Here is a 22,267-nt window from a genome sequence, read left to right on the forward strand (position 1 = left end):
GTGTAGACTCTTCGATGTAGGTAGCACGGCCAGTCTTTACTTCCCTCTCCACTGTCCGGATCTTCGTGAAGACGTATGGCGAAAATGCCATCAATGGCATCATCACTCGGCATTGGACTCTTGCCACTTCTTTCTCTTGTTTTGCCTGCTGTATCTCAGAGTATTCCTGGTGCAAGCTTCTTCAAAGGTGGCGGTATACCTGGATCAGGAGCATACGAACTGGTTGATGACTATGAGCCAAGTGTTTTCTTCAGTAAATTCAACTTCTACAACGTAAGTTACTTCTACGAAGTTGGTATGACACGACACTGAAATACAGTAGTCATATGACCCGACATATGGCCATGTTCAGTAAGTTCGATTCATCTTGCTACACTACACTTGCTGATTTGGCACGACAGATATGTGAACGGATCAGTGGCCACCACAAATGGCTACGCGACTACCAACAACGACAGTGTTACGATCAGCGTTGATACGACAAACAAATGGCCGAGTGGAGGGCCGGGAAGACCAGCCGTCAGACTCATCAGTGACAACACGTATACTCATGGTCTATTCATCTTGGATCTCAACCACATGCCATATGGTTGTGGAACATGGCCGGCGTTCTGGCTTCTTGGGCCAGATTGGCCGACCAATGGCGAGATAGGTTGGTCAAACTCAGCTGCTATTGTTTATGCTAGTCCCTACTAATTAAGTCAAGATATCATCGAGGGCGTACATACCAGCGAGACAAACACCATCTCTATGCACACCGACTCGAACTGTACCATTGCTGGTTCTGGACAGACTGGTTTGTTCACGAGTGCTAACTGCGACCACGATGCGAACGACAATTCTGGCTGTGGAAGTATGGCAAACGACACTGCGACCCCAAACAATTATGGCCAAGGACTCAGTGACAACGGCGGTGGTGTCTACATCACTGAATGGACGTCAGCATTTGTCCGTGTTTGGTTTTTTGCTCGTAGCAGTATCCCCGTCAGTGTCACCGAGGGTACTCCTGACATCTCCGAATTTGGTTTACCCATGGCGAATTTCCAAGGCTCCTGCGACATCGATACTCATTTTGCTAATCACAGTATCATTATCAACACCGACTTCTGTGGCGCATGGGCTGGATTTGCATATTCGAACTTCCCTGAGTGTCCAATAACACCTGGCATGAACGGCTACGACTCTTGTGTCGACTTTGTGGGCAACAATCCTCAGAACTTTACACAAGCTTATTGGGAGATCAACTCGATCAAGGTTTACCAATTGCCGGTCAATGTGGATCCATCTTCTGTCCCGACCAGCACTGTACCCGTGACTTCATCTTCACCTGTCAGTGTCAGTGGCAGTATCATCAACCCTGGTATGGGCCAGTCCACGTCTTCTTTGCCACTCTCAGTACCATACAGTGGACCGCTATCTTCCGCATCTTCTACGACCTCATCTACAGCTACCGCTTTGGCCACTCCACTCATTTGTTTCCCATTCGATGGCAAGAACTACACAGATTATAATAGCATAAACTACACCATCAGCTGTGGCTATGATCTCACAGGCCAAAATCTTAACGGTGATGGTCAGACAGTCAATAGCTTCGAAGCTTGCATAGAGCTGTGCGATGCTACAGTTGGGTGCGGTGGAGTCACTCACCTCGGTGGTAACGGAGCTGGAACTTGCATACTCAAGACTGGTCAAGGCGATCTGGAATACGATGGTCACACTTTTATCGCTATATTGGCAAGCTTGAAGAGATCTGCCGCTTCATCGACGGTATCGACAGCAACGGCAACGATCTCGGTATCCTCCACTCCTCCAAAAACAGCCACTCTACGACCTACTGCCCAAGCATCGACTTGTCCTGAGGCGAACAACTCCGTGTATGTGGACGAGAACGTAGTTGCCTATAATGTGTATTGCTCTTCAGACACCAACGTGAGCACTTTCAACAATACGATGATTCACGGAGGTGGTTTCACGGCCTGCATGACTATCTGCGATGTCACGGATGGCTGTGTTGGTTTCACCTTCGAAGGTACATCGGCAGGCACTTGCCATTTCAAAGACCAGTTCAGCAGCCCCTCATCGGCTACTTCTGATTTCGTTGTCGCTTTCCTCTCGCAGGGTCCAAATTCCACTTTCAGTGCCTCGTCTGCGGCTGCCTCGAATTCGGCGATGGCAAGCTCTAGCATCCTGCCTAGTATGTCCTTGTCTGCCTCGGAATCATCTGGAAAGAGCTCTGCTGCAGCTAGCTCAAGCGCTCCTGCCACAAAGTCGAGTGCCGGGCTCTCATCAGCGTCAACGCCTCCAAGTGTGTCACCTTCTGCATCAGTAACATCCAGTTTGCCGTTGGCCACTTCTTCCGAAGCCCCTCAAACTATCTACTACGTCGCTCCACCATGTCCCTCGAGTGTCGATAGTATCTGCAATTCCAACACGCCAATAACCTGCTCCAATGCTCGTGGCGCCAACTTCAATGTCGGGTGCGGAACTTCATACACGGGAGCCACCATGGATCCCAGCAGAGTACGCATAATCAAGCGTGTGACCGAGCCATCATACACGGACTGTCTTGATATCTGCGACGATACGTCTGGCTGTGTCGGTGTCAATTACAAGGGTGACGAGTGTACATTGTTCAGCCAGATCACAGGTACTGTGCCTGATCCTGATAATGTCGCCGCTACTCTTCTACCTCCCGTACCGGTCTCGTCAACGGCCACAGACGCTGCTATCGCGTCGCCGACAGCATCTTCGCTGCCAACCTCCGTTTCAGTCTCGATTCCCAGTTCTATCTCTCTATCGAGTATCTTGCTTTCCCCTTCTTCATCCACGCCATCGTCTACTTCTTCTTCGTCAGCGGCACCGTCGTCCGCTGCTGCACCATCGTGTCCCGGAGCTGCTGGTCAAACATACACAGATTCGAACGGAGCCAATTATACTGTCGCTTGTCATCTGAATGTCCAAGGAGGCGATCTTTCCAGCCCTTACCGCGCTACCTCTCTTCTGGGTTGTTTACCTAGCTGCGATGTCACAACAGGATGTATCGGTGTGGTCTACGACACAGTGGCTTCATCCTGTCAGATGAAATCTACCTTTACTGGCACTCAGGTACCCGGCACGGGCTTCATGATTGCTGTGCGTGTTGGTGCAACCGATCCTGGACTCTCCCCATCATCGAGCTCGACAAGCTCGGTTACAGCATCATTCGCGAGCATTGGCAGCAGCAGTGCAACAATCACTATCACTACATGTAAGTATTCATGAGATCACAAAGTCTTCATCTTTACTGACTGCCATATAGCTTATCCTGCGAGTGCCACAGTCACTGTCGTCAGTACGCTCATTACAACAGGACTACCCTCTAGCGGCAGTCTGCCCCCTGGTAGCGGAAGTACCGGCTCAGGCTCCTTGTGCTTCACTTGCTTCTTGACTCCCACCGTAGTGACTGGAGGTGGCACATACGAGTCTCCTCCCGTGAACACCGCTACTACTAGTGCATGCTCTGCTCCTCAAGCATCTGGATCTGTTGGAACAACGACTGTCTTCACCACCGAATATGTTACTGCTTGCCCAACTCCCGGCATGTGTCCACCAGAAGGCTTCGGATGGGGTGGTACACTGTTCGGATCCAACTTCAGCAGTTTCGGCGTGGCTCCTCAAAGCTCTTTTGCATCCTTGAGTGAAGGTTCAGGACCTGGTGCAGGCAGTTCTCCCACTTCCACAATCGTGGCTACCGGGTCTGCTCCGAGAAACAGCGCCACAGCAGTACCGATCTGTCCTGCCTCGAACGGCAGGTTGTTCACGGATAGCTTGGGTCAAGTCTATGAGATCGGATGCGGACGAAGTGTCACTGACCAAACCATCTTCACCTCGAATGTGAGCTCTCTGGCCTCTTGCATCGATGCTTGCGACATGTACAACCTTATGAGCTTCAACTCACCCAGCCCTTGTTTGGCCATTTCTTTCTCCTCGGCTCTCACCTCAGGCAACTGCGAGCTGAAGAACGGTTACACGAATGTCACCGATCCAGATGCCGATTCTGCTCGTCTCATTTCAAGATCGACTGGCTCTGGAAACAGCACAACTGGCAATGAAGGTACTGGAGGTAACGGTGATTATGGGTCCGGATCCGTCGTTGGTACCTTCACTGTGACAGCTCCAGGTTCTGGTGGTGTCACAACTGTCCTTCCCGGAGGTGTGACCACAGTTATTGCTGGAGGTGGTGGCTCAGGATCGGGCAATGGAGGAGGTTCGGCTCCAGGTAATGGGTCGGGAACTGGAGCCGGTACAGGCCCGGGGACCGGCCCAGGAACAGGAGTCGGGACAGGACCTGGGACTGGACCAGGCACAGGTCCGGGCACGGGAGCAGGTACAGGTCCGGGCACGGGAGCAGGTACAGGTCCAGGCACAGGTCCAGGTACAGGTCCTGGGACTGGCCCTGGAACGGGCCCAGGATCGACCGTCTATGCAGTTTCGACTGCCGTGTCAACCATCGTCTCGAATGGACAAACGATACTCTCGACATATGGTGTCAGCACAGCCGTCAGCGTCGTGTATCCGCCAGCAAGCACGCGCACAGTCACCACGACCACAGTTTCTATCTCGGTGTCTATATCAGAGCGTACGGTGGTCTCTACTGCTCCGGGTGAGACTGTTGTTTCCACGGCGACAGGTCCACAAGTGATTACGATCACAGCTGGAGGTGGCAACTTCATCACTGTCACACAGGTCGTGACAAGCTACGCTGTCCCTTCGAGCAGCAGCGTATCGTTTACTTGTAGGACGTACGCCACCAATTACCTCAACGGTATGCATGGTCGCAAGATGATGAAGAAGAGAAGTGTTTTCGATAAGCATGGGATGGGTCACGACGGTCCTCTTGCGCCAATGCCTGGAGCCTCGCCATGAGTTTCTGATGTTTAGGCAGATTTGAGTTGGTATTTAGGCACTTGTTTTGGTTGTAGTTTTGTTCAATGCAAATGCTCACTGTTCCAATATCCTCTCTTCTCTTCTAGTTCTATGCCTGATACGAAGGAGATCCATGATCCTACTACGAAGCCAGGATCATGCTGTTAGTCGGCACTACCACCACTTCTCACACAGAACTTTCCGCTTGTCCATGCCGTCCCTCGTGCTCAGAAAGTCCACGAACTGATCGGTCATGACAGGAGGACCGCAAACATACGCCACTGTCGCCTGCCTGACACTGCGGTCCTCCCCAATCGCGGCCTCTAAGTCATCCTTCTCGATTCTTCCTGCCTTGACATGTTCAGGCAGATCTGCAGCTCCATCAATCTCCTTCTGCGATGTCGCAGTAAGAAACAGATCCAACTGCACATCAGTATCTCCTTGTTCCTTGATCAACTCCATCAATCTAGTCAAAAACAGGATCCTCGAAGCTTTGATCGAAACTTCCTCAACTTTAGTCCCATACACAAACCTCACCTTCTTCGGTCTCTCTTTGGAACTCATCAAATGCGCAAAAATCGATATCAGCGGGTTAATCCCCACACCCCCTGCCACCAAAACCACCTGCTCAATCTCGTCGACGTCGATACCAGGTGGTGGCCATACAAAGCTGCCCCCTGTGCGAACGATAATCCGTGCGTCCAGGATCTCAGATTCGGGTTTCCAGAGCCATTGAGCGGGTGGGTTGGTTGATTTCTGGATGGCGAGTTCGAAGTAGGCTGCTCGATTGGAGGTTGGGGTGCCTTGGTGCGAAGGTGTGGAGGTTATGGTGAAGCCTCCTGCTTTTGGTAAGGAGGGGATGAAGACGTCTAGCCATTGGCCTGGGAGGAACTTTACTTTGGTAGTCGGCTGTTAGTCCGAGTTGTGAATTAGTAGGATGTTGGGAGGGACATATGAACCTTTAGTGCATGGTCAGGTTTCATGGCACTTAGCCTGATCAAGCGGATAGTGTCGTTGACGGCATCGATGCGGGATACTGTGACGGGCTCTAGACGTGCTTCACGTGGTTCTTGGGCTGTGCGTTCTTCATGGCTGAGAGAGGAGCGGACGGTTGCCATTGTGCGGATGGTGGAGGGACAAATAAGACGAGGAGATAGAGGTATACGATGTATTGGGATTTTAGGGATCATGGCAATCAACGTCGAGGAATATAGCAATGTATGTTGTTTGACCAATGATGGAGGTTTAGTATTGCCGAGTTGGGCTTAATGATGCGTCCCTCGGCAGGAGCACCCCGCTCGTCATCGGTCGACACGCGGAACGTGTATAGTTTATCATTTCCATAACAACGATATCAAGAATCTGTGGAAAATCTCATATGGCTGCTTCAAGGGCCGTAGTAGGCATCATCTCGATTGGTGAGATGGGGCTAGGCATAGCCAAGCTGCTCGTAGCAAGTGGTTACCGCGTCACTACCAACGTTACTGGTCGCAGGCATGTCATCAACCAAGGCCTCATACAGATTGGTAATGATTGATATCTAACACCATATACATAGTCAAGATACACACGCCAGAGCAAAGTCAGCATCGGTAGAACTGGTGTCTACAGATGAAGAACTAGCAGCAACATCAGACTACATCATCTCTATCGTGCCACCACGAGACGCAGTGGCTACTGCGGAACGAATCTCGAAGGTCAGCACGACCTCAACGTTTTCCAGGAGAGAGCGTCCCCTGTGGTTCCTCGACATGAACGCGGTCTCCCCCAAATTGATCAGAAGTATCAACGAGCTCTTCGAAACTGCTGGCGGTCGCATCCGTTTCATCGATGGGGCTGTGATAGGCAGTGCGCCAAGTTTGAAAGACGACCAGTCCGACTCATCAAAAATTGAATCATGGAAGAGACCCAGTATTCCCATGTCTGGACCCCATCGACTGGAAGATGCAGAACCCAGTGGATCTCATCTCGCCTCTATCCTCGGCGCCCGACACATCTCAGACGATATAGGCGCAGCCTCAGGACTGAAGATGAGTTTCGCATGTTTGACAAAGGGATTCACAGGACTGGCTATCCAATCGTTCACCACTGCTCATCGCCTTGGTGTTTTACCCGAATTGCAGGAACATCTACAACAATACAGTCCAAAGACGTTTGACTTGGCCAATGCTTCAATGCCTCGAATGCCACCTAAAGCTTACCGTTGGGTACGAGAGATGGAGGAGATCGAAGCTACTCTGGCAGAAGATGGCGGATTTGAAGGTGAAGAGTCAATATTTGGAGGCATTGCTAGGACATATGACTTGGTTGCTCATGGCACGGATTTGGGCAATGAAAAGACCGAAAGGAGGAACAGAGGAAAGACAGCGGAAGACGTGGCGGTCCTGATGAGCGAAGGCATCGATAGACGGAAGCAGAAGATGGATTAGACGACAAGCCATAGAAAAGATCAATTTCATGAATATTGAAGATGATTAGTCAAGAAGGAAGCAGAGATTCAGCGCCTTTGGATCTCGGAGGTGAGCGAAATTAAGCTTTCTCGGCGTTAAGGGCCTCGACCCCGGACCACTTTTTTGCATCGACGGGAGCGGTTTGCGCCTTCTCTTGACATTCCAAGTCATGGGATGTTACGAACATTTACACATATCATGACAGGCAGCATGGCGAAGAGAGTCCCTATCCCCAAGAATGGCGTCGATTACCGCGGCAAAGTGGTCCTCGCACCCATGGTCCGCAGCGGCGAGTGTCCTTCGCGACTGATGGCCTTGAAGTATGGTGCTGATCTCGTATGGGGTATGTCTTCTTTGTTCCAGCTTGACGACAATGTACTGACAGAGTGTCTACAGGTCCAGAGACCATCGACAAAGCACTCATCGGCACAACTCGCCGCGTCAACCCCGTCACAAACACCATCGACTTCACCCGCCTCTCCTCCAATGGCTCCAAGAACCCAGACCTCAACCCTTCGCAGCGCGAAAGCATCATCTACAGACTATACCCAGCTCTCGAAGGCGGCAAACTCATCCACCAAATCGGCACCTCGGATCCAGAAAGAGCTGTCGCGGCCTCGAAATTGATCGCTGGAGATGTAGCCGGCATAGACGTGAACGCAGGATGTCCCAAACCATTCAGCACGCTCGGAGGCATGGGTGCTGCACTGCTCAAAACACCAGACAAGTTAGTCGCAATCCTCGAAGCACTGGTCAAGGAAGTAGGAGAACCTTTTGAAATCGGCATCAGTGTCAAGATTCGCATGCTGGACAACCCTGAAGATACAGCAGCGCTGGTGCGAAAACTGGTCGCTACAGGAATCACTGGCCTCACACTCCACTGCCGCACGACACCCATGCGACCACGCGAAAGCGCCATCCGCGATCAACTGCGCATGGTCGGCGAGATCTGCCACGAAGCAGGCGTCGCATGCCTAATGAACGGCGATGTAACAAGCAGAGACGAAGCCCTCAAACTAGCAGAGGAGTACGGCGTGGATGGCGCCATGATCGCGACAGCCGCAGAAACAAACCCCTCGTGCTTCCGCTCCGAGAAAGACGGTGGCATGGCACCTTGGGATCAGGTGGTCAAGGAATACATCAAGACGGCCATGGACGTCGAAAACAGATGGGGCAACACAAAGTACCTCCTCGGTCAAATGATACACGGCAGAGCAAAGGAGTACCGCCCCATGAACCAAGCAAAGAGCTACAGCGACATTGTCGAAATCATGGGCTACGAAGAAGATTTCGTGACTCGCGCTCGCGAGGTGGATGAGAAACTCGAGATCAGTTTTGGCAAGAAAGAGACGAGATCGGAGAGAAAGCAACGGGGGAACCAAGCAAAGAAGGAAAGGAAGGCGGAAGCAAAGGAGGACAAGAAGGCGGAAGCAAAAGAGGCTGAGGGTTCACAATCTCTAAAGCGCAAAGCTGATGATGCTGAGCTTAGCGTGCCACCAGAGGCAAAACGTCAGGCGGACGAGGTCGAGCCCAGCATACCACTGGACATTTCACGATCCGAAGCCCCTGGATCAGTGACCACTGAGCAGGTCCTCGCAGTATAATCCACTAAAGTATAGCTAATGACATGAGATTTGATGGCATTCAATCTGAGACATTACATGCATTGATATCGTTAATCGTAAGAGAGCGCAAGCAAGGATATATAGCGCTAGAAGGAACAAGACCGCCTCTAACCGTCATGAGATCCTTCGCTACCAATATGCAGCTTGCTCTTTATCCGGTCGGTTATGCTGCTCTGTCGCTTGGCCTCTTCTTCTTTCTGCGCTTGTGCCTCTAGAATCTCTCGCTCTTTCTGAGCACTTTTGCTCTTGTCTTTGGCGGCTTCCTCACGCTGTCGGGCTGCTTCGGGGTTGATCACGTCTTTGATTTTTTGCTCTCCTTGCTTCAGATTGCGCTTGGCCCCGAGATAGCCCTCGAGACCAACGAGGACAGCATATGCTCTGGATATGCTCACGCGAGACATGTCAGCTCCGGTATCCTTAAGACTGTGCACAAAGGCTCGGAAACTCTTGGCTGGCGGCGCGTAGTGACCAGAAAGGGGGCTCAGTCTTCTCAGCTGGCCGCGTTTGATACGAATCAAGCCTGCTGATAGAATTCGGGCCCCCTTGAGGAAAGAGGAGTGCTGGAAGGCCCCTGATTGTTTGATGCCGATATAGAGACGGAACGAAGTATCCGCCACGAATATCCATGTATTCTTCTTGGTGGTTTTTCTAGAAGATTGGTCAGTACACCAGACGCCCCAGGAATTGATAGTGGCTTATGCGCAGTCTGCTTACCGTAGAAGGTCATTCATGATGGTGTTGGCCGAGAGGTGTTTGAGCTTGCTGAGACCTTTTGCGTCGTGCAACTCTTGATTTACATATCGAGATGCGTCTTCGCCACTGCCTACGCTGATGTCCGAATCACTCTCTTCGTCGCTCGATGATGCTGACAACTGCTGACGACCAGGTGTGTTGCGCCACGTCGGTGTAGTATCATCGGTGATTGGCACGATGCCGTCCATAGAGTCCTTCCATTCGGGAGACGTTGATATATGTTCACCATTCTTAGCCCAGCATAACAAGCCTTGGTCGTCAACCTTGACCAGGTATCTTTGGCGTTCCTCGCGTGACAAGTATCGCACTCTCTCCTCGTCTAGGCGGGTCCTTGGGCGTTCCGGAAGCTCGACGTCTTTACCTCCGCCAAAGTCCAGCCAGTAAAAGAAGTTCTCGTTGGTGTCACTTTCTTGCCAAACCTTGTGGTACTTCCGAAGCGAGGAGCCGTAGCGATGTTTTTGGTCGACCTAGAGGCGCATAAGCCAATGCTCAACGCAAGAAGCATGCAGACGTACCATCTCGAGGAAGTATTCTATGCCCATGGTTCTTGCCATCTTCTCTCGCTCGGCCTTGGCTTCTCTTTTGCGCTGAACGTAGCTTTCCCGGTCTTGAGGATTCATGTCTTCAAGATCTTCGTCGGAACTGGTATCGTCGTTCTCGGCGTGCTTTGCTATCTGTCCTGCTCTGTTCCATTTGTCGCGAGCTACAGGATTGCCCGGAGTAGAGACTTGGGTGGAAGCGTGTCGGGCACGTTCATTGGGGGACATGGGCTGGGTACTGTTGCGGTAACGAGCTACTCGGGCATGAGCAGTGAGTATTGGACAGTGGGCGAAGAACTATGTACCTTCTTGGACAGCCTGAATCGGGTTAGATATGGACGGACAGAGCTGAGCAGGAAACATACATCAAACCATCTTGTAGAGGCAGACAGACCCAGGCCGCGCATTTCTCTACGCTCTCGGTAGCCGCGGTAGTTGCGCTGGTCGGATTCAGAATCACATGCAGACAAATTCGTAGGTTGATCGTCACCGACTTGGATCATTTCGGCGGCAGCCTCTTGTTTGTTCGGCGGGGTGTTCGTCGTAGATTGGCGTTTGGCGCGAGCGGCCTTTATCTCCTTCTCTTTTTCATCTTGCCGGGCAGCTATCTCGCGTAGCTTCTCCTTGGACGGCAGCTCATAAGCCATGGGTGTATCTTGCCAGGTTGAGAGGGGCGCATTTGCATGTCAAGCCATGCAGAGGGACAGAGACCGCGAGCGACAGAAAAGGTTGCGACACAGACATGGTGGGACGAATGGGAAAGGCGCGGTCGCATTGTTAGAGAAACAGGGAAGCCGCCGCGTCATGCGGCTCCACGTGGGTGACATGCAAGATCTGCGGGGTGAAACCGCCGAACTGCCCTTGCAGCGTCTATCGGAGTCAGTTGCGCTTTCACGTCCGATACACTTCTGCACTTTCCAACCTTCGACCTTCATGTTCGATTTCTATCTCAGCACACCCGCACGTTGATGCTGTCACCTTTGCGTGTCTTCACACGCACTCGCCTTCTTCCCGGCCACCACCGAATTGCATCACAGTGTCGATCACTCTTGACTCTTGCCATCGAAACATCTTGCGACGACACATCCGTTGCCATCGTCGAAAAACACAAAGATGCTTCAGCAACCCTTCACTTCCACAAAAAAGTGACTGCCAACACAGCTGCTTACAACGGAATCCATCCCGTCATCGCTCTCGAGTCGCATCAATCCTCCCTTGCACCCTTACTGCAAGAGGCATTGAACCATCTACCACCTTCGCAACCACACTCGGATCCTTGTAATGCTTTACACCATGGAAACACCTCGCGCATCAAGCCAGACTTCATCTCGGCCACAAGAGGACCTGGTATGCGCTCCAATCTGTCGGTTGGCCTGGATGCTGGCAAAGCACTAGCTGTGGCATGGAACGTTCCTGTCATAGGCGTCCACCATATGCAAGCTCATGCCTTGACTCCACGCTTGGTATCTGCACTCGAATCCAAGGTGTCGTCTGGACCAACCTTTCCCTTCCTTAGTGCATTGGTGTCCGGAGGTCACTCGATGTTGATCGAATCTACTGGATTGGCCGATCACAAGATCCTAGCCACGACTGGCGATATTGCGCTAGGCGACTGCTTGGACAAGGCTGCGCGCGCCATCTTGCCTCCTCACCTAGCAGTGCCTCCTTACGGACGCGCACTCGAACAATTCGCCTTCCCCGCTGGCGCATCGGACTACAACTACACAGCACCTGCAAAGAGAGACGCCGAACTCGCACGCAGAGTCACAAAATGGGGCTGGGGTCTAGGTGCACCCCTAGCCGGAAGCAAAAACGGCAGTAGCAGTCGCAAGATGATCTATTCCTTCTCCGGTCTATTGAGCAGCATCGAACGTTTTGTTAGATTCGAGTACGACCACCAAAACGCGACCATCTCTAGCCGAATACGCCAGCCAGGCGACTTGTCCGACGATGAGCGCCGCGACATGGCCAGAGAAGTCATGCGCGTAGCCTTTGAGCATCTCGCTTCTCGCGTTCTGCTGCACCTGTCGTCTCTGCCGCCCACAGAGGCTGCCAAGGTCAGGTCTGTGGTTGTATCTGGAGGTGTGGCAGCGAACTGCTTCTTGCGCCATGTGATGCGTGCTTTCCTGGACGTCAGAGGTTATAGCCATGTTGAGTTGTTCTTCCCGCCTGTCGAGCTGTGCACAGATAATGCGGCTATGATTGGGTGGGCGGGTATCGAAATGTGGGAGGCGGGCTGGAGATCGCAGTTGTCGGTGCGGCCGATCAAAACGTGGTCCATGGATCCAAGTGCTACTGATGGTGGTATCTTGGGCGTCGAGGGATGGTCGAAGGTATAAATTATGTCAGGCAGAGTCGCTCTGTTTTTCTCTATAGCTGTGCAGCTCGTTGCGCATCGGATGTTGAGTGAAGCCGTCATTATCTACTGCTTCTCGCCTTCCTTTTGCCGAGCAGCTGCGACTTGCTCTTCTAAATGAGTCCAAAAATTCTTCCCGTTTGCCATGCTGGCTGCTGTGATGAGTGTCAGTGGTTTTGTGTCTCCTAGTCATACCAAAAAAAAACTTACGATTTAATGTCTTCGCACTTGTTTCCACCTTGTACACAGAGCTCGTCGCTCCTTGTCCCATCATCTGCCTGACCTCACCATCATTAAAGTTATTCACCGGCACATGCTTCTCATGCGCCGCCGGTGTTGCAGCAGCTGGACCGCCTTGCTCTTTCTTCGCAGCCTTGCCCGCAGCAGCAGAAGCAGGCTTTTGTGCTGCCGCCCGTTGAGCCCACACGTTTGCTGCGGGTGCGGCTGGTGTAGTAGCAGGTTTCGCGGCGGCGGCCGCGGCAGCAGGTGCAGCAGTGGAGGAGGAGGATGCGGGTGCGGGCGATGCGTTCGAAGACCGTGGTTGTTGAGGTGTGCGTGAGGTTGAGGGACGGGGTCGTGCCCATGCTCCACTAGGAGTTGTGTTAGATGTGTTTTTTGATGTTTGCGCTGGTGATGCCGTATACCGTGGTTCGTTTGCCATGGTTGTTTTGAAATTTGAGTGTCGCGGAAAACTTGAAAGCTGAATCTCTAAGATGAAGACAGAGTATGTGGGATGATTATGCGGTTTACGATGTAGCGTGGTGTTTGTGTTTATCCAAGTGAAGTAGAAGTCAACTGTTGGGTGATGTGAAAGATGCGGTTCGCAGCAACGGAGATGCGCTTTCAAAAGTCCGAGGACGAACGGACAAACAATGGCATGTCCGTCACTCGTCACACTAAGCTCGCATGGTCATCGCCTCTTGAAATGTTGGATTATGACATTTGCTAAACACATATCGAATACAGAATGGATATTTCCCTTCCCCATGGCTTTGTACACCCTTAACTCCATCCTCTATGCAAATCATTCAGACCACCACCACTTTACCTCGAACTCTTGCCCTTCTTGCTCTTCTTGCCTTCGAAGTTGGCTGCCTCCTTTTGTGCCTCTTCAAGAGCTTCGCCGGCCTTGCGCTTGCTCGATGCATTCTTTGACTTGACGCTGACCGTTGTGCTCTTACCGCTGCGACCTCCTGACTTCTGAATCTGTTTTTCGGCTTCGTCCCAGTCGGCCTCACCGTTGGCGATGGCGTACTTGTCCAGAGGAAGTGCGTCGATCATAGCACGAGCGCGTTCCTTCTCGGCGGCCATGTACTCGTCGCCAGCCTCAGCAAGGTCATCCTCCAGAGTTTGCTGCAGAGGTGCAAATCTTTGTTCCTCCTCGCCATCAATCTTGTCGGCCTCAGTGTTACCACCACCGATGCCCTTCGGCATGGTCTCTGCAACGGCTCCTTCAACAAGGCCACGGAAGTGCGTCGACATCTTGCGCATCACCTTGACGAACATGGCAAGCAGCTGGCTGCTGCCCAAACCGAGTTCCTTTTCGAGATCCTCAAGAGTCTTGCGTTGCAGACCGATAGCGTAGAGCAGAGCTTGTTGCACACCGCTCAACTTGACAGCCTCTTCGCCCTTGATACGGCCGGTGAAGAACAACTCGGCGATCTTGGGCAGCAGATCAAGGATGACGTGGTAATCCAGCATGTTGTTTGCGTAGCTGTCCAGACGCTTGAGATCGAAGGGGCTGAACAAATCGTCCAACTCACCCTTGGTGAGGGGCTTGGGTTGTACGCTACTGTCGAGCTTGATTCCAGCGTTGGCAGCCTCGTCAAGACTCAAAGCCTGCACACTGGTGAACTTGCGGAATTGATAAGATGAAAGACTAAGGAATCTGCGGTGGAAGTCCTTAGCGTATGCTCCGAGCCATGCAGGATCCGAGGAGGAAGCGCTATCGAGTGTTCTCAGCATGACACAGGTGTGTTCGCCAGTCAGGTCGTTGGCAGTTTGGCGGAGGTAAACGGGCACGTAGTTTGCGCGCTTCCAGAACTTGTGCAGCGGTGAGGTCAGACCGTATGAAACACCCATGTAATCCAGACGGGTAGGTTTGCGCTCAGAGAGACGGGCGAAGAGTGGAGGCATAGTCGAGATGTCGCGGACCTTCACGTTATCTTGCAACAAGCTTGCATTCTCGAGTTCGGCATCTGTGACACGCACCATACCCTCGCTTCCTGCTTCAGCTTGTCCATCATCCTCAGACAAGGAAGTGAATTTGCCCTCGAAGAAATCGGTCAGGAGCTCGAGAGCCTTCTTACCGTAGCCCATGTTCATGTAGTCGGGATGTGTGGCAATACGAACAACACGTGCTCCAGAAAGTCCAGCAAAATCTTCGTCCTGGAACTGTTGGCTGACCAACCAGGGGATCAAGTCACCTCCTGCTCTTTGGCCACGACTCAAGCTGTTGATCACGCTCTCTCTGCTGATTTGACCTTCCAGAGCCAGCTGAATGACACACAGAGGCTCAGGAAGACGGTTGCTGCCCTCTTCTACCGGAGGCACAAGTACGAACAGCTGGTGAGCAGGAGCATCGGACATGAGCTGTAGGTCGTTGGGGGTGTTCTTGTAGTGTGAAGCAACGTAGAGTGCCATCATCTGCTGGAGGAACTTTTCCGAAACGGGGTGGAAGGAGAACAGAGTATCTCTGTTGACGGAGAGAAGCTGGCACTGGTCGGGATGAGGGCAGCCACGAGTGGTTGATGCTCGAGGAAGAGTAGCGTCGAGACAGAGAAGGCGGTTCATCCATTTCTCGACAGAATCTCCCTGAGCATAACGAATAGGCTCCGAAAGTGTGATTTCGCGTAGGGAACGACCAGCAGTAGCGACCTGATTTTCATCCTTGGCGGATCTTCCGGTGGAACGATCAGCGACCTGCTCGTCACTGGTTTTGGAGCCTCCGCGAGACTGCTCACGGAGTTGCTGGATCAGCTTGAGCGACAGCGAACGACCAGTACCTTCATAACCGTTGATAGTTGAGGCCATGAAGACCAGGTAAGGGCCCATGAGTTTTCTAACCAGAGGCAGAGGAATTGCGGCAGCTTCATCGATGACCAGAAGTTCTGCTTGACCAAGAGTGTAGGCGTCCTGAGGCTGAATGTACTGAATGGTCTGCTTGTGTTGACGGTGGATGTTGACTCTGACAATGGCCTTGTTGAAGTCGGGGTTAGTAGATTGGATGATGGTGTAGTCGACGTGATCGAGGTAACCCAAGGCATCGAAACCCTTGAAGACGAATTCGAACAAAGTCTTCAAGTTTTCGGGGCTGGGCGAAGTGATGAAGATGTTGCTGTAACCGTGGGCGACAGCGGCAGCGATGGCAACACCCAATGCGGCCGACTTACCACGACCACGAGCAGCAGTCAAGGTGACGGTACTTTGCAGAGTCTTCTCGGCGATGGCGTCCACGAATGTAAGCAAGGCCTTTGCTTGGTCGACAGTACGGGCCAGGGTAACCAGAGATCCGACGGGCTGAGTGTCGGCAAGACTCTCCTTGATGGTTGCGAGCTCCCTGGCAGCGGGAGTTTGACCCTGCTCTTCCGGGTCCGGGGGAGGCAACTGCTGGATAGTCTTTCCTCCAGAAATGGGCAGAACGTTCATCTCATCATCGATGACCAGACACGAGTCACAGCTTCCGAGAGACAGAATGAAGCGCTCGTTGAAGCGAGCGACAACATCACCATGGGCCTCTGTACGGTAGCGAGAGTGGATATCCATAGAGAGTGTGTAAAGCTGCTTCAAACTGCTCATACCCTTGAGTAGCATAACGACAAGACCTCCTCCTTCAACGGTTTCGATGGTACGGGCGAGAAGGTTGGGAGTGATGGCCTCGAAGTCCTGCAGGATGCACATGCCGTAGGTGTTTCCCAGAATCTTCTCCGTCTCCTTGTAGTAGACATAGCGGATGTTCTGGGTCGAGACAAACAGCTCGAAGGGGTCCTCGTTGTCGACATCACGGATTCCGCGCTTGATCTCTTTCTTGATCTTTTGTTCTCTCTTCTTGCGATGGCTGGTGAAGCCTAGCAGCTTGTTCTTGTAAGCCCAAAGGACGGACTTGTTTGCCTTGAGGTTGGCAGTCTGGAGGATATAGTGCAGGTTGACGATGACATCCTTTTGGCGATCGCCGACGACTACGAAGAAGCCGCGCTTGTGTTCCTGGGCAGCATTGCGGATGAGGGCTGGAATGCGCGAGTCGCTATGGTAGGTTAGCAAGAGTGGCAGTGGAGGAAAAAGGTCGTGAGATAATCATACATGGCCTTCTTGCCCATGTTGAAGCTGCGACTCGAGTCGCTGAATCAAATACGCTGGAATGCTGCTGCAGAAGAAAAAGATGGCTTCCAAAGGCGCCTTGGAGGAAAATGTCAGAATCTCGGAGCTTCGCGGATTTAAGCGTCCAGCCCCAGACTTTTGCACGGCTGTGGCGCGTGCCCGCATGTTTTGTTCGTTGACGACTTGCGACCAAGAGGCCGTCGTGTTCCACATAGCATTGCCTCTACTATGTCTATATCGCCCATCTAGGTGCTGGATCTGTATCGCGTAGCCCTATCCTACATACTCAGCCCCTCATCATGTATGCGCCTGCACATTCTGATCTGCTACAACATCTTGGACACCAATAGGAGAAGGAACATCCGAGACTCTGCATCGCAATGGACTCGCTGGGACCCTACGCCTTGATTGCCTTGACAATCTCCTCATGTCTTCTGGCCTTGAACTCGGCCCAAGTCTTCGCATATGGTAATACACAATCACTTTGATATTTCTACACACAACTTACCCTCACTAGGACGGACCCTGCATGTCGTCGGCCTGATCCTTGCCAGTATTGGTGCTTCTCTACTGGCCCTATCGCGATACCTTGTCAAAAATTCCACTTCCGCCTATGACGAGCTACCTCTCGAGGAATCCAATACCGATGCTTCCATCTCGCCACGTTCGCCTGCATCGCCCAGCCTAAACCATATTCATGCTTCTCACACTAGTCTGCGCAAGATGCGACTCGCTTTTGTGCTCTTGGCACTCCTGATATGCGCGCGCGCTGAGACTATTAGACGTCTTGTCAGAGATGTCCAGTGTATTGGTCCTGCTTACACTGAGTTTATTCCCCTGGGGCTCGCTATCGTCGACTTTTGCATCTATCGCAGACACAAATTCTCTTCTCCAGAAAACAACTCTGACCTGAGTATGTACGAACTGCTGGAGTACACCTGGTCCACCAATCGCTTTCGCTATATCATCATCACCACTGTGTTCGCTCTTTCGAGCGCTAGTATTCTGCATGGGAGCGACAGCCACTCTTCTTCATACATCTGCACTCCTGCGACTCACGATAAAATGATTACGATTCAGCGCCTAGCTTTGATTCTCGACTTCTGTATTTTTTTCTGCTTGGACGCATTGATACGTTCCTACCCTAATACCGGCAAAATCTCTCCTGCCAGATCGTTGAGCATTACCGGATGGGCTTGTCTTCTTTCTGCCTCGGCCATTGGCATATGGGGTGTAATTTGGTTCCTTGCCGTTCCCGAGGATAGATTTTGGGTACTTGAGATACCCCGTGGCTTCATCTGGCGAGTGGTCAAACTAGCCATATTGTCTTGTATCGCAGCAGTATCTACATGCATTACCGTAAGTCCTAGCGCATTCAGAGGTCACAAAAATGCTAAGATGTTCAGATTTTCTACTCCGGTGCAATGTCAGCTGTCTCTGTTCTCATATTCGTCGCATCGTGTTCGATAACTGTCAGTTGGTCCTGGCATACTGTACCAGCGTTTCCACCTGATAATGACACATTGTCTCTGTTGTCTTTCTTCGGCCTCGTGATCGCTTTCGTTGCGCTCATACATACTCAGGTGGTCTCAGAAGACCACCGTCGCAAGAAAAACGCAATGTTTTCTGAGACGCCAATTCTCCTTATCGGGCTCATGGTTGTGCTCTTTATTATTCGCTTCCTGATCTGGCTTGGTCATATCACACATGTCGCATATCACCCTATCGATCTCCTCATACACGAAGCCGGCGATCGCCACAAAGTTTATACTGGACGTGCATATTCAAGCGCAAACCTCACAGCTGCCGTGATTGGGTATCAGTATCGTCACGGCAGGAACCCTCCACCAAATTTTCACGAATGGTACCGATACGCGATCGGCCGTAACTCTTTAATCATTGATGAATTTGATAAGATTCACGAAGACTTGTTACCCTTCTGGACACTGGATCCATCGGAGGTCAGAGAAAGGACATGGCACACTACATCTAACCCTTGGAACGATGTTGCTGGAATCAGCATACGTAAAGGCAAAGCTGAGATTAGTCCATATGCGATGGCGACCCACAGATGGATGCTCGATGGTATCGTCGACATGATCAGTCACTTCAGCGAGTTCTTACCGGACATGGACTTGGGCTTCAACTTGAATGATGAGTGCCGTGTCGCTGTGCCGTATGAGGATATACAAGCAAGAAAGAAGGCCGCCAAGGGTAACGGCGATCTCAGCAAGAGCACACGAAACTCGTTCAGTGGAAAGCGTGGAGACACTTGGAAGCCCATACCTGAGGAATCTAGTGGCATCACGCCGTTCCGAGAGATGTCGTGGCAGAAGACGTTCAATGAGTTTGGAATGGCTGGCTGTCCACCAAGCTCTGCCGCACGTACCTCGTTGCACTGGGACACCAGGACTCTATGTACATCATGCGCGGCTCCACACTCGCTGGGAGCATATCTGTCCAACTGGACCAAGAGTGCGAACATCTGCCATCAACCTGACATAGCAACTCTGCATGGCTTCTACCTCTCACCCGCCGCCTTCAAAGCGACTCACGAGCTATATCCTGTGTTCTCACAGTCCAAAGTTCATGGCTATAACGACATTATGTATCCATCTGCATGGAATTATATGGACAAAGCCAAATATGATCCCAACGACGAACATCAAGACTTGCCGTGGGACGAGAAGATGCGAACACTCTTCTGGCGCGGTGGCACTTCCGAAGGTGTCTCTTCCAACACGGGCGTATGGAAGGGTATGAGCCGTCAGCGCTTCCTGAACCTAGCCAACAACATCGCCTCCAGTCTATCACCACAGCCAGTTCTTCTTCCTTATCCTTTCGCCAAGAAGCGCAAGCAACTTGCTTATGTGGACGTACCCGCCTCCGAGCTCGCCAAGCACGTCTCCGTGGACGTGAAGCTCGTGGAACACATCATCCGCTGCGGCGGCATCGACTGCGAAGATCAAGATCGCCATTTCGCGCCCATGGCCTCACCCACTGACTTCCAAACTCACTGGTCTTATCGCTATCTACTCGACCTCGACGGTGCCGCGTTCTCCGGCCGCTTCATCCCATTCTTGCAATCGCACAGTTTGCCTTTCAAAGCAGCTCTGTTCCGCGAATGGTGGGACGACAGACTAACGCCCTGGCTCCACTTCGTACCTCTTGATCTCCGAGGCCATGGTTTCTGGGCTACTTTGGTATACTTCATGGGACTTGAAGCCAAGGTGCAAGGCAGACAGATCATGCTGCCTGCCCATGACAAGCAAGGACAGTATATTGCAGAGGCTGGTAGGGAGTGGTCGAATAAGGTATTGAGGAAAGAAGATATGGAGATTTACATGTTTAGGCTGTTGCTTGAGTGGGGGAGGATCACAGATGATAAAAGAGAGGAGTTGGGGTTGGGGGTTGAGGAGGCGGAGAAGATTGGGAGGAAGTGGGTGGATGATGGCAAGATGTATTATGGTGATAAGCATACGTAGTTGTACAAACGCAGCCCTGTTTTGTTGTTCTGCCTGCACAAACGTTTGTTCAAGGTGGTGAATGACACCCTTGATCAGTCGGGATACAGGGTGGTCTTTGGTCGACGGGCTCAACAATTCTACTAAACGTGTTTTCTCCGCCCACATAGACTAGCATCTCCTGAATCCCGACCTAGAGCCACATTGCGGCCAGTTATTGATGATCCCCTGGTGCTGGAGTGGTATTCATAGAACATTCGTTGTGTTTTATCGTTGTCGATATACGGTCAGGGTCGCCCTAGCCTCCAAAGCTTCATCAGCATTAAGGACGTCTCAATGTCACGTCAGCTCACCACAAACTTTCCAAATTTTGAACATGACAAAACATCAAATTGGTATATATCTACATGAGGTTCGCGACAAGAATTTGGATGAGATAATGTGGAGGATAGGGAGGTGAAGGGGTGGAGACAAATCTACTTTCTGACAGGGCCAGAAACGCCAGCACCGATGACGCTGGGAAGCTCTTGGCTACCCATGGTGTAGAGCAGACCAATTCCCCAGCTGACAGTGAACATCATAAAGACGGAGAAAGAGCTGATGAGCCAGAAAGGCATGACGATATCCTTCTTCTGGCAAGCAGGGCCGCCCCAGTTGGTGGTCTTCTTGGTGCCATCGGCATTTGTGCGAACCTCAGCTTTGCAGGCGCATGAGTAGCACTTGCCACCCAAGTCGCCGGCATCCTTGTCGGTATACTTCAAGGTGCAAGAGCCGTGACCAGTGCAGTTGCGGGTCATGGATTCGCAGGCGGACAGAGAGGCGAAGCAGCCAGGGAGGATGCCTCTGAGGGGAGCGGTCTGGTTGTAGGTCTTGTTTGACTTGGCGTCAGGGGTCAAAGTGGCCTTGAGGTGAGGAGCGGTCTTTGTGGTTTCGGTGATCAGAGGGGCCTCCTTGACGTAGCGCTTTTGGTGAGCAAGACCATCGTAAGAGCCGAATGTGTTCTTCGAGGTCGCCTTAGGGACGGTGAGAACGAGGACAGTGTTGTACTGGGTGATCAGGGTCTTGACAGCATCGGCAAATTCCTGTTTCTGTTAGCTAAAGGTGCGAACAGTTTCGAGAATGTAAGTACCAGGCTATCTTTGGCGATTCTGAAGGCTGGGCCAGTCTCGGAGGAGACGGTGGATCGTTCAACGTCGGCCAACGAGTCAATGCCGGACTGATGTGCGAGGTCGGTGAGCAACTTCTCAGCAGAGTTGAGATCGGGACATTCCTTGATCTGGATGGAGTCGGTGGGAACAAAGGGAACGCCCTGTTGGTCGGCGGTCGACAGGATCAAGGCGACAGAGGCATCGGTTGACGAAAGGAAAGATGACTGTCCAGAAAGACGATCAATCTCCTCCAGAGCAGATTCAGACTGTCCTTGGAGGGAATGGTGTTGATCGAGGCCCAGTCGCGAGGCGATGACCAGACGGGCGGCGTCGGCCTTGAGGCTCACCATGGGCTGGCCGACGGCGTTGTTGGCCTGGTGGTCGTAGACGTAGAGCATGCCATACGAGGCCTGTGCAGCAGCAGCAGCTGCGGCGGGCAGCAAGAAACACGGAGCCAGTCTCATGCTTGCTGGTTGTGATTTTGGTCGATTAGCTGTCTAAGGCTGGGTATCTACCGACGAGTCTTGGGAGGTTTCCCTATGATGGAACGTCAGTCGGCGCCTTGGCAGCACTCTTCCCCGTTCTCCGCCCTCCGCGCGCCTTCCCTTGAGCCAACGCCTGAACACTCATCGTCATTCATCATTAGGTATCCTGGAATCCAAACTTGCGCCGTCGCGGCAGCCGTCTCTGTTCGCTCCATCTCTTCCCTT

General features: G+C 52.1%; 8 protein-coding genes across 8 annotated transcripts; 5 read left to right on the forward strand and 3 right to left on the reverse strand.

Moving 5' to 3' along the window:
• Positions 1-507: 507 nt before the first annotated feature.
• Positions 508-1,263, forward strand: M436DRAFT_30465 (uncharacterized protein; the record flags this gene model as incomplete). The annotated part of the gene is made up of 2 exons (XM_013575126.1): positions 508-652; positions 707-1,263. Coding segments are annotated over 2 exons (702 nt in total), but the record flags the coding sequence as incomplete, so codon positions are not given.
• A 4,402-nt stretch (positions 1,264-5,665) lies between these two features.
• M436DRAFT_70077 (6-phosphogluconate dehydrogenase C-terminal domain-like protein) lies at positions 5,666-7,334 on the forward strand (the record flags this gene model as incomplete). The annotated part of the gene is made up of 3 exons (XM_013575796.1): positions 5,666-5,679; positions 6,298-6,399; positions 6,464-7,334. The coding sequence occupies 3 exons, from the start codon at positions 5,666-5,668 to the stop codon at positions 7,332-7,334; spliced, it is 987 nt and encodes a 328-aa protein (XP_013431250.1).
• Positions 7,335-7,553: 219 nt separating this feature from the next.
• Positions 7,554-8,959, forward strand: M436DRAFT_38375 (FMN-linked oxidoreductase; the record flags this gene model as incomplete). Its single annotated transcript, XM_013575347.1, has 2 exons — positions 7,554-7,698; positions 7,752-8,959. The coding sequence occupies 2 exons, from the start codon at positions 7,554-7,556 to the stop codon at positions 8,957-8,959; spliced, it is 1,353 nt and encodes a 450-aa protein (XP_013430801.1).
• Positions 8,960-11,240: 2,281 nt separating this feature from the next.
• M436DRAFT_38402 (peptidase M22, glycoprotease) lies at positions 11,241-12,611 on the forward strand (the record flags this gene model as incomplete). The annotated part of the gene is made up of 1 exon (XM_013575353.1): positions 11,241-12,611. One exon carries the CDS (start codon positions 11,241-11,243, stop codon positions 12,609-12,611), a length of 1,371 nt encoding a protein of 456 aa, XP_013430807.1.
• Positions 12,612-12,694: 83 nt separating this feature from the next.
• M436DRAFT_78917 (uncharacterized protein) lies at positions 12,695-13,289 on the reverse strand (the record flags this gene model as incomplete). Its single annotated transcript, XM_013576000.1, has 3 exons — positions 12,695-12,783; positions 12,839-13,218; positions 13,273-13,289. The coding sequence occupies 3 exons, from the start codon at positions 13,287-13,289 to the stop codon at positions 12,695-12,697; spliced, it is 486 nt and encodes a 161-aa protein (XP_013431454.1).
• A 383-nt stretch (positions 13,290-13,672) lies between these two features.
• M436DRAFT_70081 (N-acetyltransferase-like protein) lies at positions 13,673-16,944 on the reverse strand (the record flags this gene model as incomplete). The annotated part of the gene is made up of 2 exons (XM_013575797.1): positions 13,673-16,871; positions 16,928-16,944. The coding sequence occupies 2 exons, from the start codon at positions 16,942-16,944 to the stop codon at positions 13,673-13,675; spliced, it is 3,216 nt and encodes a 1,071-aa protein (XP_013431251.1).
• Positions 16,945-17,325: 381 nt separating this feature from the next.
• M436DRAFT_78919 (uncharacterized protein) lies at positions 17,326-20,430 on the forward strand (the record flags this gene model as incomplete). The annotated part of the gene is made up of 3 exons (XM_013576001.1): positions 17,326-17,413; positions 17,463-18,304; positions 18,529-20,430. The coding sequence occupies 3 exons, from the start codon at positions 17,326-17,328 to the stop codon at positions 20,428-20,430; spliced, it is 2,832 nt and encodes a 943-aa protein (XP_013431455.1).
• Positions 20,431-20,885: 455 nt separating this feature from the next.
• On the reverse strand, positions 20,886-21,955 carry M436DRAFT_60962 (uncharacterized protein; the record flags this gene model as incomplete). The annotated part of the gene is made up of 2 exons (XM_013575649.1): positions 20,886-21,491; positions 21,539-21,955. 2 exons carry the CDS (start codon positions 21,953-21,955, stop codon positions 20,886-20,888), a joined length of 1,023 nt encoding a protein of 340 aa, XP_013431103.1.
• Between the last annotated feature and the right edge of the window lie 312 nt (positions 21,956-22,267).

The sequence above is a fragment of the Aureobasidium namibiae genome (assembly GCF_000721765.1).
Source record: "Aureobasidium namibiae CBS 147.97 unplaced genomic scaffold scaffold_2, whole genome shotgun sequence".
Classification (NCBI taxonomy): domain Eukaryota; kingdom Fungi; phylum Ascomycota; class Dothideomycetes; order Dothideales; family Saccotheciaceae; genus Aureobasidium; species Aureobasidium namibiae.